Below are 14,692 nucleotides of genomic sequence, written 5' to 3'. Positions count from 1 at the left end.
CCCTTGCTTATAGAATCATAGAATCATAGAATATCAGGGTTGGAAGGGACCTCAGGAGGTCATCTAGTGCAACCCCCTGCTCAAAGCAGGACCAATCCCCAATTAAATCATCCCAGCCAGGGCTTTGTCAAGCCTGACCTTAAAAACTTCTAAGGAAGGAGATTCTACCACCTCCCTAGGTAACACATTCCAGTGTTTCACCACCCTCCTTGCTGCACACTGACTTGTTGTGTGGTCAACCCTCAGTTTTTGGCCTGATCCGGCAAACACGTAAAATTGGGTATGCTTGCAGAACTAGATTGGGAGTCAGCTATGGGCTCGATCCTACTCCCATGGAAGTCAACAAACTATGATGTTTTCCAGACTGCCAGTTTAGGTGATGGATTAGGAAGTCATATTGATGTATCACACAACCTGGAAAGGGTTAAGTAGGATTTCCTTATGGTAAATGTTAATTAAAAAATTGCATCAAGTACCCACTAAAATATAAATTTAATATGAAACATATTTAATTAAAGTTGAACTATAATTTATTAATAAATCATTATTATTGCCTGGTTGGAGAGATTAATTTCTATACCAAAGAGACTTTAATTCCTTTTTGTTTCTACATTGGCCTCTCAATATCCACCCCGTTTCTTGGAAACATCAAAGATCATTTCAGCTTAATTTTCCTCACTAAATCAACAGCACTGAAATTAATTACACAAACAGTTAAGCTTAATGAACATATGATGCCTGTAAGAGTCTTGGTGAAAACCAACTGTGGAGAAAGGTTGTATTAAAATGTGACATAGAACATAGGAAAATACAGTCTGGGAATCCTTTTGCTAATACTTGCAATGACTCATGTAAACTTATCTTATTCACTAACACTTTGCCTTCTGTTTCCTTTTGGTACATTTAATTCTTTTATATGCAGGAGAGCTGGAATGATTCAGACACTTGTTCTCTCCACACTTTGAACTGTGGAAGGTGCTCTGAAATTATTTTATACACTTTCCGTATTCACTCTGTGCATTCCCAAGGTCATCGAGATCACTATGTGTCCTCCCATTGATTCCAGTGGGTTTTGGATCAAGACCTTATGTTCTTCTCTGCCTTTCTTCTAAATTCCCAGCTTTTTTCCACAGGGTGAATTATAAGTGAAAGTCAGAGTAAGTCTGAATGAAAGGGGGCAGGGAGAAGAACTAGTCTACACATTTGTAGGTGGTTTCCACTTGTACCAAACGAAGCCCTAAATAAATGAGCTAACCTGCTGCATCTAACGCTGCACAGCACATCAAAGAATAAATCATGGAACAGAAAGAAGAATGGATGACTGCAGATTATGGCTACACACAGGACACTTCTTACCCAGGTACGGGGAATTGCGCAACCTGAAAATATACCCTGGGAGGTAGGTAATCTTCAACCACCTTTACTTCATTTGCTAACAAACATGTGAAGGGGGAGCAGAGCTGATCAAGTAGTACCTTGCTCTTGCTTAGGAAACTGCTTCCTTTGAAAGTTAAATGACCAAGATAGTCAAATTGGTTTAAATTTTACCTCTCTGAGACAGGTAAGACCATCGGGCGAAGTCTAGGAAAAAGTAAGAAAACAATTTAACAAAAATAAAATTAAAACCATATACACTATTGTCTTGTTTTTTGTTTTTGTTTTTTTAAGTGAAGCTGGATGGGCCCTTAAAGAGATCCGGGATCTTCTGGTTCCTATTTGGATGTGCCATATCTCAGTCCGTTGCTTCTCTCTCTTATGCAGAAGGGCAGTTAAGGAAGTCAGGGTTCCCTCTCCCCTGTATGACAATGAAACACAGGAAGTTGCATGAAGGAAGATGTGCAATGGTCATGCAACCATGCGATCAGTGGCAGAGATCAATGAGGTGGGGATGCAACATGACACCGAAGGAGCAATACGTTCTGATACTGAGCGCTTCTGAAAGCAAATCCTCTCCCTCATGCAATCTTAAAAGTTTGGACAGAAGGGCTCCCTTTTTCCAATGGTGGGAGCCTTGCATCTTTTTCTTCCTCGTCCTGGTCAGAATACTTCTTTGGCTGTAGAAATGAAAATCGGTTAGTGGAGGAATAACAAAGTCCATGGGGCTGGTGGCCTGTTCAGAGTCACCACACTTGCAGCACAGTAATTTGATACAATTCTCATGCACCTTGGAAGTGTTATTAGTAAATTAGGTTTAAACAAAAAGAGTTAGGTTGGCTTTTTTGTTTGTTTTAGAACTGTATTTAGTTCCACTTTGTCTCACTCTCTTTACCTTAGATTTGGTCTGCAACCATTTATGAAGAGTCACGTAGATCTTTAGAGCATTTCTCAGTATATCAATGTACACAAGTTTCCCGGCCTTCATTCCATGCTGTGAAGCTCCTACCTCTGGGTCAGTTCAGCTTCCATTTGTTTTCTTAGCTTCCATTTAGTTAGTGCCACACAAAAATACCTAAATTGTATGCAATGCTTTCCTATGTTCCCCTTCATCACATTCTCCAGTTCCGAATACCTGATCTCTTCCTGGCCAATCACTGTGCACCACCAGAAAGATCTCTGGTGGACTAACAGAACACACAAACGAGCACAACTTGCTCAGCTGCTGCTGATAGATGAATGTGTCACCATCTGAATTATATCTGAGTTAGGTAGGAATTCCCTTGCCAGTTTGAGGCCAAAGATCAAATGGGCCATAGACACCAAACCACACAAGCTCATCCCTATGGGAGCAGCCCTGCAGGTAAGCTGTATGGGCAAGGAAGTGTGTGTGAAGGAAGCCGGTACTGCTACGGCACATCTGTGCCTGCCCTTACTGTTCTCATAGCTCCATTGATGAACTTACACGAGCTAAAGATCTGCCCCCTAAAATCCTTAGGCCACGCTGAATTTCATGGAATAACATTGAATTCTTGTAAAAAACACAAGCAGACATCCCCTCCCTTACAAAAGGGCAAATGGAATTATAAGGACCCACGACAAGGCAAAGGTGAGCTTACATTTTTATTCATATTGCCCAAATATATTATTCAGTTGTTGAACCGTTACAGGAAAGGGGCTGAGAGCTAGGCAATCATCACAAGCTTTCCTATTTCACTCTCCCCTGAGCCCAGCTTGATGGATGGGGTTTCAGCTAATTCTAGACTCGGGTGCAGACAACATGATTAGATGACAAAGCCTTTAGAATTATAGTTGTGATTGCATATTTAATGCTTGCAGGAATGGAAGTAATTTAGTATCTGGCCCTAGACCTAATTGATTCATTTAAACACAAATTATTATTTTTAATACTTTTACATATTTTTCTGCAATTGTATAATAGCTTTCTCTTCAGAAAAAAACTGCCAAAGTCCAGCTCATTCTCAATTATTCTCTGTGCTGTACCCCTCAAGAAATAAAGTGAGGGCTACTGAACAAACCAACCACACACCAAGATGAAAAATGAATCTGATGCTAACTGAGTCTGTAACGTCACATGCTCCCTCCCCCCCCCATATATATTTCATTGTGTAGCATACACAGGCACTGAATCAAGTTCTGGGAATAGATGTAAAAACACATACAGTTTTGAAAAGGACCTTCAGAAAAACAGCAGAGGAGCAGACAATGTCCATGAAAGTTTTCATAAGAACATGAAAAGAAAGCAGTGGTGTAAAGTAACAACCCTAAAACCCAAAGACAAAGACAATACATCACCCAACAAGGAGAAGGTTCCTCAGAAACCCAAATGCAAATAGCTGAATGTGAAATATCAGAATCCATTTCTTATCCCTTGGGACACACCCAACTGAGTTACATGAATGCTTCTACCAGCCACGAATGAACCCACAATAGAGAGGCTCCAGCCAATTCCCTCAATTCCCCTGTCTTGCACACCGGAACTGTACCATCTTGCCCTGGTTAGAGGCCTGGCCAGTGTAAGCTCATTACCTAGTTCATCACTTCTTCATAGGAAAGTAGACATGCACAAGCATTTGTAACCTGTACTGAGATTTGCTAAGCACTTTAGACAAACTCACTGGTAAGGATAAAACATTAAAATAAGTTTATTAACTATAGAAAGATCAATTTTAAGTGATTATAAGTGATAGGCATAAAGGCCAGAATAGTTACCTTAAGAAAATAAAAAGTAAACATTCATTCTAAAACCTAAACTTTTAGTCTAAGCAAGAGTTGACTCAAACAGCTTTTCTCACCCTGACAGATGATACAAGCAGGTAGGTTACAGTTCCTCAATACACAGGCTGGGACTACGTTTCAGCCTGGGACCAAAGTTCCTCAGTTCAAAGTCTTTGTCCTCCAGATGTTGTTCCCAGTCTTGAGTTGGGGGGAGGGGGGAGAGACCAAGTTATGATGTCATTATCTCTCTTTTTATGCCTTCTTCCAGCTTACTAGAAAGATCCTTGCTGTGAATTCCCAATCCTGAACTTCCATTCTGCAACACCACCTGTGAGCTACAGCAGTTCATCCTAACAGTAACAAGGTGCCACTGAAAGACTAGCTAATACATGTGTTTACTTCGTCTCCTGTGGAGGATGCCTCTATGCATCTCCTGAATAACTGCAAAGATTTTCAATTTATCTTTGCTCATTTTGTATAACAGCACTTTGGAGATCCAAACACATGGAACCCCCATACAAAAGCCTCCAGGGCACAGCTGTACTGTGGAAGTTACAGCACAACATAAAATATCAGATAACTTCATTACTTGTGATACAGTAGCTTTCAAAGATAGTTGGAAACCATGCTATGTGATGCATTTTGCTGCTTCTCTGAGCAGGAATAATACATGCATACATACACCATTTGCCTACCATCTCTAGCTGATTTTCTGGGGATGCACACTAGCTGATTTAATGGGGACTGGACAAACCCTCAGTTAGCAACCCACCTTTCGTATATGCTATGGACAGTTCATGCCCTGTTGCTTGCACAAGTGATTAAAGGGAACCTACATACTCTGTTGAACAAAATAAGGCAGGATTTTAACTTGATTAATTTACATCTAGTGAGGGGACACAACTGATTGGAGATATACAATTATATGAGGGTCTCACCTTACTTTTGGCAATTACAATCTCTAAGCCACTGCCCCATCCCATCCTGCACTAGAAACATATCTGTGGGTGAACAATTCTTTACAAGTGCTCCCGCCTTTCCAGTCCTATTTAGTTTTGAAGTATCTTGAGAATGGGGTAGAATGAAAATGTCCCATTTCTCAGTGTTTCCCTGTATTATTTAAATACGTTTGACTTTGCCTGCAGAGTCACAACAATATCAGTTTACACTATTAATGATAATAGAAGCCCTAAACTCTTTTGATTGTGTCTGTCAAGGTTCCTCCCCCACTCTGAACTCTAGGGTACAGATGCGGGGACCTGCATGAAAAACTCCTAAGCTTACTTTTACCAGGTTAGGTTAAAACTTCCCCAAGGTACAAATTAATTTTATCCTTTGTCCTTGGAATAACCACTGCTGCCACCAAACTCTAACTGGGTTTACTGGGAAACGTAGTTTGGACACGTCTTTCCCCCCAAAATCCTCCCAACCCTTGCACCCCACTTCCTGGGAAAGGTTTGGTAAAAATCCTCACCAATTTGCATAGGTGACCACAGACCCAAACCCTTGGATCTGAGAACAATGAAAAAGCATTCAGTTTTCTTACAAGAAGACTTTTAATAGAAATAGAAGTAAATAGGAGTAAAGGAATCACCCCTGTAAAATCAGGATGTAGGTACCTTACAGGGTAATTAGATTCAAAACATAGAGAATCCCTCTAGGCAAAACCTTAAGTTACAAAAAAGACATACAGACAGAAACAGTCATTCTATTCAGCACAATTCTTTTCTCAGCCATTTAAAGAAATCATAATCTAATGCATACCTAGCTAGATTACTTACTAAAAGTTCTAAGACTCCATTCCTGTTCTATCTCCGGCAAAGCAACATACCAACAGACACACAGACCCTTTGTTTCTCTCCCTCCTCCCAGCTTTTGAAAGTATCTTGTCTCCTCATTGGTCATTTTGGTCAGGTGCCAGCGAGGTTACCTTTAGCTTCTTAACCCTTTACAGGTAAGAGGATTTTTCCTCTGGCCAGGAGGGATTTTAAAGGGGTTTACCCTTCCTGTTACATTTATGACAGTGTCCCTGTCTTTTAAACAGGGACAGCACACTTTGTATTTTGAAACAAAATGATGCAATGCCATTTGGCACCACACCAGTCTCAGTAAAAATGAAATAAAAATGAACAACATTTACATCGCAGCTCTCTACACAGTTGAATAATTTTTGCATGGTTTATTAAGCTAATGTATTTCCTACAATATCCGTATTTCACAGACCACAGAATCTAGCAGCACCTTTAGTTTCAGTCTGTTAAAGTGAAAAGCTGAATACGTTCTGCATCACATCTTCAATTCAATTTTATGCATCTCTCTGCACCGAAGGTAGCTCAGATTGACACAGGGTAGCGTTAAGAAAATAATTCAACATTGTGCTTTTTACCTAGATCTTAAAGGATAATTTCCCCAAGTTTATATTGTTTTAGCATGGTACAAGTTTATACCTTAGGGCACCATATGGAGTCCCTAGCAAAAATAAAAATCTGTGTAATAATATAAAGCTCTTAAGCACTGCCATCTCCAAGATAATGTTCTTATTAGGATGTAGATTGGTGTAAGTAGAAACCTTTTCACAACTGGGGTACTTGCTGGCTCTGGGAGGCTGCAATTTGTCTCTAATTTACCAAGTCCAGCCCAGCTAGGTAATTCCTGTAAGCCAACTATTAGTGAGTGATGTGAAATGGGGTCTGACTTTCAAGAACACCACTTCACATGTTATTTCTACCTGACAGAAACCACTAAGTCTCAGTGATCTGATGAAGTAATGGGTGAAAAACAAGAGAATCTAACAGTTCTTTTTTTATGAGAGTTATGGTATCCACAAGTTAATAGAACATTAGGTCTGATTTAACATTCCCACCAGTTTCAGATTGGTGTAGCCTCAGTGACTCCAGTAGATTTATATCATAATCAAACCTACTGGGCCTGGTTCTGGAATCACTGGCCCCTTTACAGTGGCTCAGCCATCCAAAAGAGGCCACAGAGCTAGCGTGGTACTGGGAACTCTCCCAGTGCAAGAACAGCATAACGGCAGCCCTGCATAACCCAAAGTCTATGGACATGCTGAGAAAGTGGTCAAGGAGGAGGAGGTACTGTTGGGGGAAGCAGCCAAAGTGCTTTATGCTTCCAACTATTTTGTGCTGTGGATTAGTCCGTTGATGGCCATGCCAAACTGCTGTAAATTACAGCAGTCTCTGCAGTTGCTCTAACTTCATTCTAGTAGTTGCCATGACCATGGGCATAACTGTTGGTATGACTGAGTAGTAAGACCTCCTTCAAAAAGGTAGGTAATAGAGTAACAAACCCAAAAATGTACGAAAATACTTATTAATATTTATCTTATGGGACTTAATTGTCATTGTCATTCAGAAACATTACTAATAGTTTTGCAGATACAGTGTCTTTCAGTGGGTTTCCTGGCTAAGACAAACTCAAGGGAAGTTCTGATCCCTGGGCGCTTCATGTATTACAACCCAGCAAAACTGACCATTGTGGGAAAATTTCTGCATATGTAGTCTGGATCCTTTCTTGATTACAGCAATGGGGTGTAAAAATTATCCCCAACAAGTGACTCTGGGGATCTGTTTATCATTGCAAGCCATCTTTTGAACTAAAGGGTTTGATTATTTGTTCATCTACCCACCCATGGTTTACTTTTTGAAATATCCCCCATGGTTTAGAAAGACAATTAGGCAAATGAAGCAAAGACTAAATGAACATCAAAGAGCAATAAGAAAGAAGGCAGTTAAATTATCCTGCTGTTGTTCCCCATTTGTACGCAGCAGGACAGTCAATCTCTGCTCTTAGATATTGAAGCACAAAGTATATTTGATTACTAAAATTTCGTAATTTAGACCATGAAAGGGAAAGAGAATAAAATAAAGACACTGAATTCTAGTGGGTTAAATGGAGAGCTTCAAACTGTCTCAAAATGAAGAGACTGTCTAGAGCCTAGGAAGACTTCAAATTAATTGTCTGATGGCTAATATTTGTGGTGAGGATTCTTGTGTGGATTTACTAATGTTCTGAGATGGTTCTCTCTTCTCTCAGATATTGATGGGCTAACCTATGTCTCTCCTCCAAATGTTAATCAATCACTAAGCTGGATGCTCTACAGAGATCAACAGAAAGGTCCATATGGGACTCTGAAGAACACACTCCGTTTTGGGCTAGATCCAACACCTGATGCTCATTAGGTGTTCCATTTCAGTAAGCAATGTGAGAGTGGGTCCATAATAAGCATTAGTTTCTCCAACTTTTGCCTCAGCTGCAGACCTTATGAGTGTTGTTCTTTCTACAGGCTACAGGACCCTCTAACATGTGAGAAAGAGCAGCATCCTTACAGAACCATCATGGAGTAAATACCACACACAGCCCCTTATTGCCCATCCTCAAATCATTCAAAGGGCATCTGATCAAAGGTTTTGTGCTTCCATACCAACTCCATGAGCCCCATTCCCTGGAAGAGTAGCCTCAGCAGCCTTAAATTTCCTTTTAAAGGTGGCTCTGTGGAAAAGCAATATACAGATCCTGGGCGCACATTTGCCAAAGCCACTAGGGATTTTGGGTCTCCAAACTTGCAATACCTTAAAGGGGGCCTGATCTTTAGAGGGTAGGTGGGTCAGTGATTTCTAAAAATCAAAGCCCTTTAAAGTCTTCTCAAGTTGGGCACCCAAATTCATTAGTTTGAAAATCTTGCTCTCAAGCTCGATAATTTCTACAGGATTGGTGTGAGGGATGGTGTACCCAGTCCCAGGATGTGGGTGAAGAAACAGAGATACATTTCATCCATTCAGGGGTGCCCACTTTACAGTATCTGATGGGTATTCAGTTTATTAATCCAGCTAGGCCATAACAACTTTTTCTATACTATTGTGAAGGTGGCTATCTTCCCAATGGCTACATTTCTGTCCAGATCATACTGATGTTCACCAGCCTGAACAGTGACATCCTCCAAGTTCAGAACATGACTTATAGAGCTGAGAATCCTTTTGTTCCAGACAGACTGCTGAGAATGACAGGGAGGAGATGGGATAAGGAGTGGTTTCATATAGTCTCTGTCAAGCCAGTCTCAGTAGGGCATGCCTATATTATCTTTATCCCAGTACAGGCTGTATGCCATTGTGATTAGGTACTGATACAGCTTCAAAGTGGGATTAAAAATACTCTCTTTTTTGAATGGGGAGACATTTTCACAAAGGAAATTCTAGATCTTTTGACCTACCTCTAATAAAATTCTGCAGCATGTTATTTATCTTTGAAATACAATACTTGGGAATGTATATTAGAATTGAACTGAAGATGAATATTAACCCAAAAATAACGTTGATGTATTCATTCATCTTTATTAACATTAGCTTTCTTGGTAAAATCAATGTACAATTGCTATATTGTTTCCCCCTAAAATATTATGCACCAGTGTGCCTTTTTATTAACAGTGTTAAGTTTTAAATAAACCTCTTGTGTTATTTTATCTGAAGTGCAGTTTTAACTAATGAAATTATTTATGTGACTTGAAGTCTTTTTCTGGGTAGTCAATGGATATTTGGCAATTATAATCATGTTTGGTGGTGTTAATGTTTTACAGCTTGATATTAGGAGTTCTGTGTGTACTATGATGAATATTTGCTATATATTTTTCAAACTATAGCGGGTTCTTTTTTAAGTAATTCTCTCTGCCTCCCCCCAATAAAAAAAATTAAAAAAAAGAACTGTCTTCATTTTATACTGCCTGTAGAATATACTGCCCTTCACTAAGAGTTTTGCAAAACCTCACAGGAAACACAAAATATTTTATGTAAATCAGCTCTTTAGATGTGAAAAAGCATCTCTGGAATACACAAAGGGGAATTCATCTAGCAGGACATGAACCACAGATCTCGAAATCCAAAAAAAAGCAGGCTACCCCTTGCACAATAACAGAATACCCTGCAGGGGCCATGTTTGATAGCACTGATAGCTTCTTCCATGCCTCTAGTCACCACAGCAATATTATCCTAGGGCCATGTCTATGCTATCGTGGCATAGTCGTGGCATCGCAGATGTGCTGCTGTGGCACAGTAGCGTAGATGCGTCCTACATTGACAGAAGGGGTTTTTCGTTTTATATAGTTAATCCATCTCTCTGAGAGGCGGATTCCAGGTCAACAAAAGAGTTATTCTCTCAACTTAGCCAAGTCAACATTGTATGTTAGGTTGATCTAACTACAGTGATCAGTGCAAAAATCTTTCACAGCCTTGAGTGACATAGCTAGGATAATGTAATTTTTAAGTGTAGATCAGGTGTGACCCTAGGCATTCCTGTATTCACACCTTATGCACTACTGCAATGACTTCTTTGTACAAAATATGGCTTGTGACGTATTTGAAAACTAATAGTCAATAATATCATTGTAAAATATATATAACAATGCTACAAGTGAAATTATGGATACTCACTAATATTATGCTTTAAAGTCTGTGACTAAAAGATGTTTAAGCCAGGCATGCCAAGGGGAGTTGATAAACAGGTTTTCTCCAAACAAAGGAAAGAGGCAGACACTTCAAACCAGGTGTGTCCAAATTCAATGTGCTATTCATTTGTATCACAGATTGCAGCAGACGGAGATAATTGGCATAGTAACAACCACTAGAGGATAAAGAACCAGTAGGGAGCCTTATCTTCCAGACCTCCTGGCTCTTTAACTCAGCATGAACTAACGAACTTTCTCTGGGGGAAACCTTCAGAACAATCCATTTGAAAGGTTCACTGGACTATAAAAGAGAGGGGCAAAAAACCCAAATCATCTTTCACCGAAGAAGACAAAGAAACCAAGCACTTTGGACTTTGTGGGAGATCCTGACCAAGGGTGGGTGGGACCAGCCATCTAGCTGGAAGGAGGTTGGTAAGAATATAACATTTATTTCCAGATGTTTATTTTCCAAACTAAAGCTGCTGCTTTTTAAGTAACCCCTCCCCACAAAGAACTGGCCTTCATTTTGTAGTTTTGTTAAGTCAGTCTCTAGAAATCCTTTTCACTTTTATTTGCTTGTAACCATTTCTGACTTTATCCTTTATACTTCAACTCACTTAAAACCCCTCTCTTGTTAATAAACTTGTTATTCTTTTAATCTAAACCAACTTGTGCTGTGCTTGCTCCAGTTAAAGAAACAAACTGCTGTGTATTTGTCTCTTGAAAGGAACCATGGACCTTATTACTTCTCTAAATGTTTCAGGAGATGGCTGCACATTTCAGGGCAGATGGTTTTGGGGAAATTCAGGCCTGGGTTGTGTGTTGGGGTCACTTGACTAGTAGTAACTCCAAGGCTGGTGAAGACCAGAATGTGGTTGTCCTGTAACAAACAGACTACTGGAGTCAAAGTTGTTGAACCGAAGTTGCTTAATACACAGACATTCAGTGCATGATTGTATGATGGCTGGGAGCATCCAGACAGGCAACTACAGCAGAAGAGCATTTTAGGGCACTCGGGGTTACAGGACAAGCTATGACACTACCTCTTACTGGTTTGGGTTGCACCCCAAAAACATAACACCAGACCTGACTGATTTCTCAAAGTAACATTAAGTCTAAACAGAGCTATTTCAAGATATCCAAAGTCTGGTGGAGTCCCTTTCAACACAGCTGTGAATGAACTATCTCCGCAGCACTTCAACAGATCAGGAACTGATCAAAGGACATTTTGTAAATCTTCATTGGTTTAATGAAAATAATAATGCTTACACACTTTGAGATGCATCAGAGCTTCACCAGCCTTAACCGACCTCATACGTACATTCAGAGCTGTCCCATAGAAATCCCCTACAGCTTTGCTGGCACTCACACAACCAGTGCAAATAAATCTTTCCTCATTCCAAATGGGTAATTCTGTACCTTAGTTACCACTTTGTAGGACAAAGCACCATCCATTACAGCAAGGCTTCCCGTGATATGCATTTTTTCAAAACCTAAATTGGAATGTAGAAATCAATTCCGTGCTTAAAACACATGCTAGTTTCTCCTAATCAGCTCTTGGATTGCTGTTTGCAGTACATTTAGGAATTGATCTAATAATACTAATGAATGAGGTGGGAATCAGATGACTAATTAATAGTGCTGAAGCCAAGTATGGATTTGATTAAACTAAAATAACCATGGTGACCCAGTTTGAAGAGCTGCAGTAGATTCTTTTTTCACATTTCAGAATCCATTGCTTAGGAGTCATAGTACACTGGCTGCGATTGTTCTTTGAAAGAAATCTCTTTTGAATCTAATATTAGCATAACACAAACTTTTGATCAGACTTACTTAGGTTATTTGGAGATATACCACCCTCTATTTCTATATAAATGTAGTAGGAATACTTACATGTATCCATTCACTTATCTAGACATTTCCAGTGTGCCCAGCAGTCTGGTATCGACTCCTGGAGGAATTCTGCACCACTGCACAACTCAGAATTTTGCAGAAATTAATGTTATATGCACAGAATTTCCTTCCCCCCCCAGAAATGGGCTGTAGAGACGTTGGTCTCCACTAAGGGCCGCTGGACTCGACAGATCCCAGCTCGCAAGTAGAAGACACTGCGGCGGGAAGCTGAGGGAGCTGGAGGGTTCCCAGAAGCTGCAGTTCCCAGTACGCCCTGAGGGAAGGAGGTGGTGGTGCCCAGGAAACTCCATGCAAGCCCGGGATCCAGCATCAGGTTGTTTCTCCCTCTGGATCTCTGGACTGTAGGAGGGTTGGAGTGTGAGTGTCTGGGCTGGGGGTGGGAGACAGAGGAGGGTCCGCAGCTGGGTTCTAGGGTTAGGAGGGGGTGTGTCTGCCCCCCCAGCTGGGCTTTAGGGGGGTGAGGGCAGAAACAGGAATTCGGTTGTCCTAGGGCTTTCTTTAACTCTCTGCTCCTGAGGGAATTTTTGTGTGTGCCTGTATTGTTACAGAAATACTGGCTGACAGGTATTCTGAATTAAAAAAAATAAATATTTGAAACTGGCATGATTTTATAGTGTTATTTTGACAAAATTTGCAGAATTTTGCAGAATTTTAAAATATTGTGTGCAGAATTTTAATTTTTTGATGCAGAATTCCCCTCGGCATATATGACAAATGATGTTCAGACCTGTGTCCCCCCCCATCTGAAAACATGTAACATTGAACATTTACTGAGATGGTGCTTACAGGATGTGGTTAGTTTTCATCATTTACATGAGGTCTAACTGCACACAGCATGCCTGGTCAAGGCAGAAACAATGCTGGTCCCTGCGGAGGTACAAATGCCCTACGACATGCATTGTAGTTGACAATTACTATAGGAGTCTATTTTTTTCTGCACTTCTCAGTGTCTGGGCAGGAGATATAGCAAAAAGTAATACTGAGAAATAGCTCGATTCTGTTTCACGCATTATAGCTAACAGCTGCACACTCCTGGCCCCAGTATAGCTTGCAAGCCTCTTCCACTCCTGCCATGCTTCTGGTGAATAAATTCAGCGTGCATCTCGATGGCCTGCCCATTGCCTTTTTGAATGACCATTGTCTACCTCAGGGATTCTCAAACTTCATTGTGCTGCAACCTCCTTCTGACAATAAAAATTACTACAAGACCCCAGGATAGGGGACTGAAGCCTAAACTCACCCAAGCCCTGACACCCCGAGCCAGTGGGCCAAAGCCGAAGCCTGATCCCTGCCGCCCTGGGTTGGGGGACCAAAGCCAAACCCCAAGGGCTTCAGCTCTGGGGGAGAGGAGGCTGTAACCTGAGCCCTGCCACCCCGGCTAAGTCTTTGGCTTCAACCCTGGGCCCCAGCAAGTCCCACTTTGGGGTCCTGACCCACAGTTTGAGAACTGCTGCTCTACCTCCTATTCACCCAACTCAGTGTACTGTCATCAACCGTGACGATGGTCTAAAGAGGATGTAGAAGGGATTACTATCCAGATTGCCCTCCATAATCCCCCCCTTTACACTTCTGACACCACAATAGAACCTCCAGGGCACAAACAAAACTGCAGAACCAAACCTGGATCATAGCTCCAACCACTCCACCTCCCTCCAGAAGCATAAAAGCATTTACGGCAAACTGAAAGGCAAATGCACTAAGCACGCTCTGCACATGCAGACCACTTAACATTTCTGAGGTTCCCCCAAGAATGAGAATGAGTTTCGGGGAGGTAAGGTCACATATACTACTAAAGAAAGCTATTATGACCTGTCTGGAGTATGAACAATAAGTCACTGTTTTTCCCCCCCTCTGCCCCCACAGATACAGCACCTTCAATAGCTAGACCAACAAAGACAGGGCTTCTGTGTACTGCTGACAAGCTCACTATCCTGAGGAGGAGCAAAAGGAAGACTCGGGACAAGATGTTTGCAGAAGTCATGGCAGATAATAGAGGAAAAGCAAGTTGGCTGAGAAGTGGAGGCTATACATGAGCATCCAGATGAAGAAAGAAATAGAGCTGTCCAGGAGATCCTGGTAGATCAGAGACAGAACCGAGGGAAAGCGTGGCTTTGGCCAAGGACAGCACAATCATGGTGAAGAAGAGCATGGAAAAAGACAGAGATGCAGAGGCAATGCATGGATGCTACCCTGAACTAGAATGTCCTCCCA

The 14,692-nt window shown here is 41.1% G+C and overlaps 1 protein-coding gene across 2 annotated transcripts in view; it reads right to left on the bottom strand.

Moving 5' to 3' along the window:
• Positions 1-14,692, bottom strand: part of KCNIP1 (potassium voltage-gated channel interacting protein 1) — a 542,944-nt gene that overhangs the window by 61,231 nt on the left and 467,021 nt on the right. The window contains exon 2 of one of the 2 annotated variants that reach the window (XM_073355980.2): positions 1,549-1,581. The exons of the other annotated variant lie outside the window; for it this stretch is intronic. Within the exon in view, the coding sequence (XP_073212081.2) occupies positions 1,549-1,581 (33 nt within the window). The remainder of the gene's footprint in view (positions 1-1,548; positions 1,582-14,692) is intronic. 2 annotated transcript variants of the gene reach the window in all.

The sequence above is a fragment of the Lepidochelys kempii genome, chromosome 8 (genome assembly GCF_965140285.1).
Source record: "Lepidochelys kempii isolate rLepKem1 chromosome 8, rLepKem1.hap1, whole genome shotgun sequence".
NCBI lineage: Eukaryota > Metazoa > Chordata > Testudines > Cheloniidae > Lepidochelys > Lepidochelys kempii.
The sequence above is the reverse complement of the archived record's forward strand: the minus strand, read 5'-3'. Positions and strand labels throughout refer to the sequence as shown.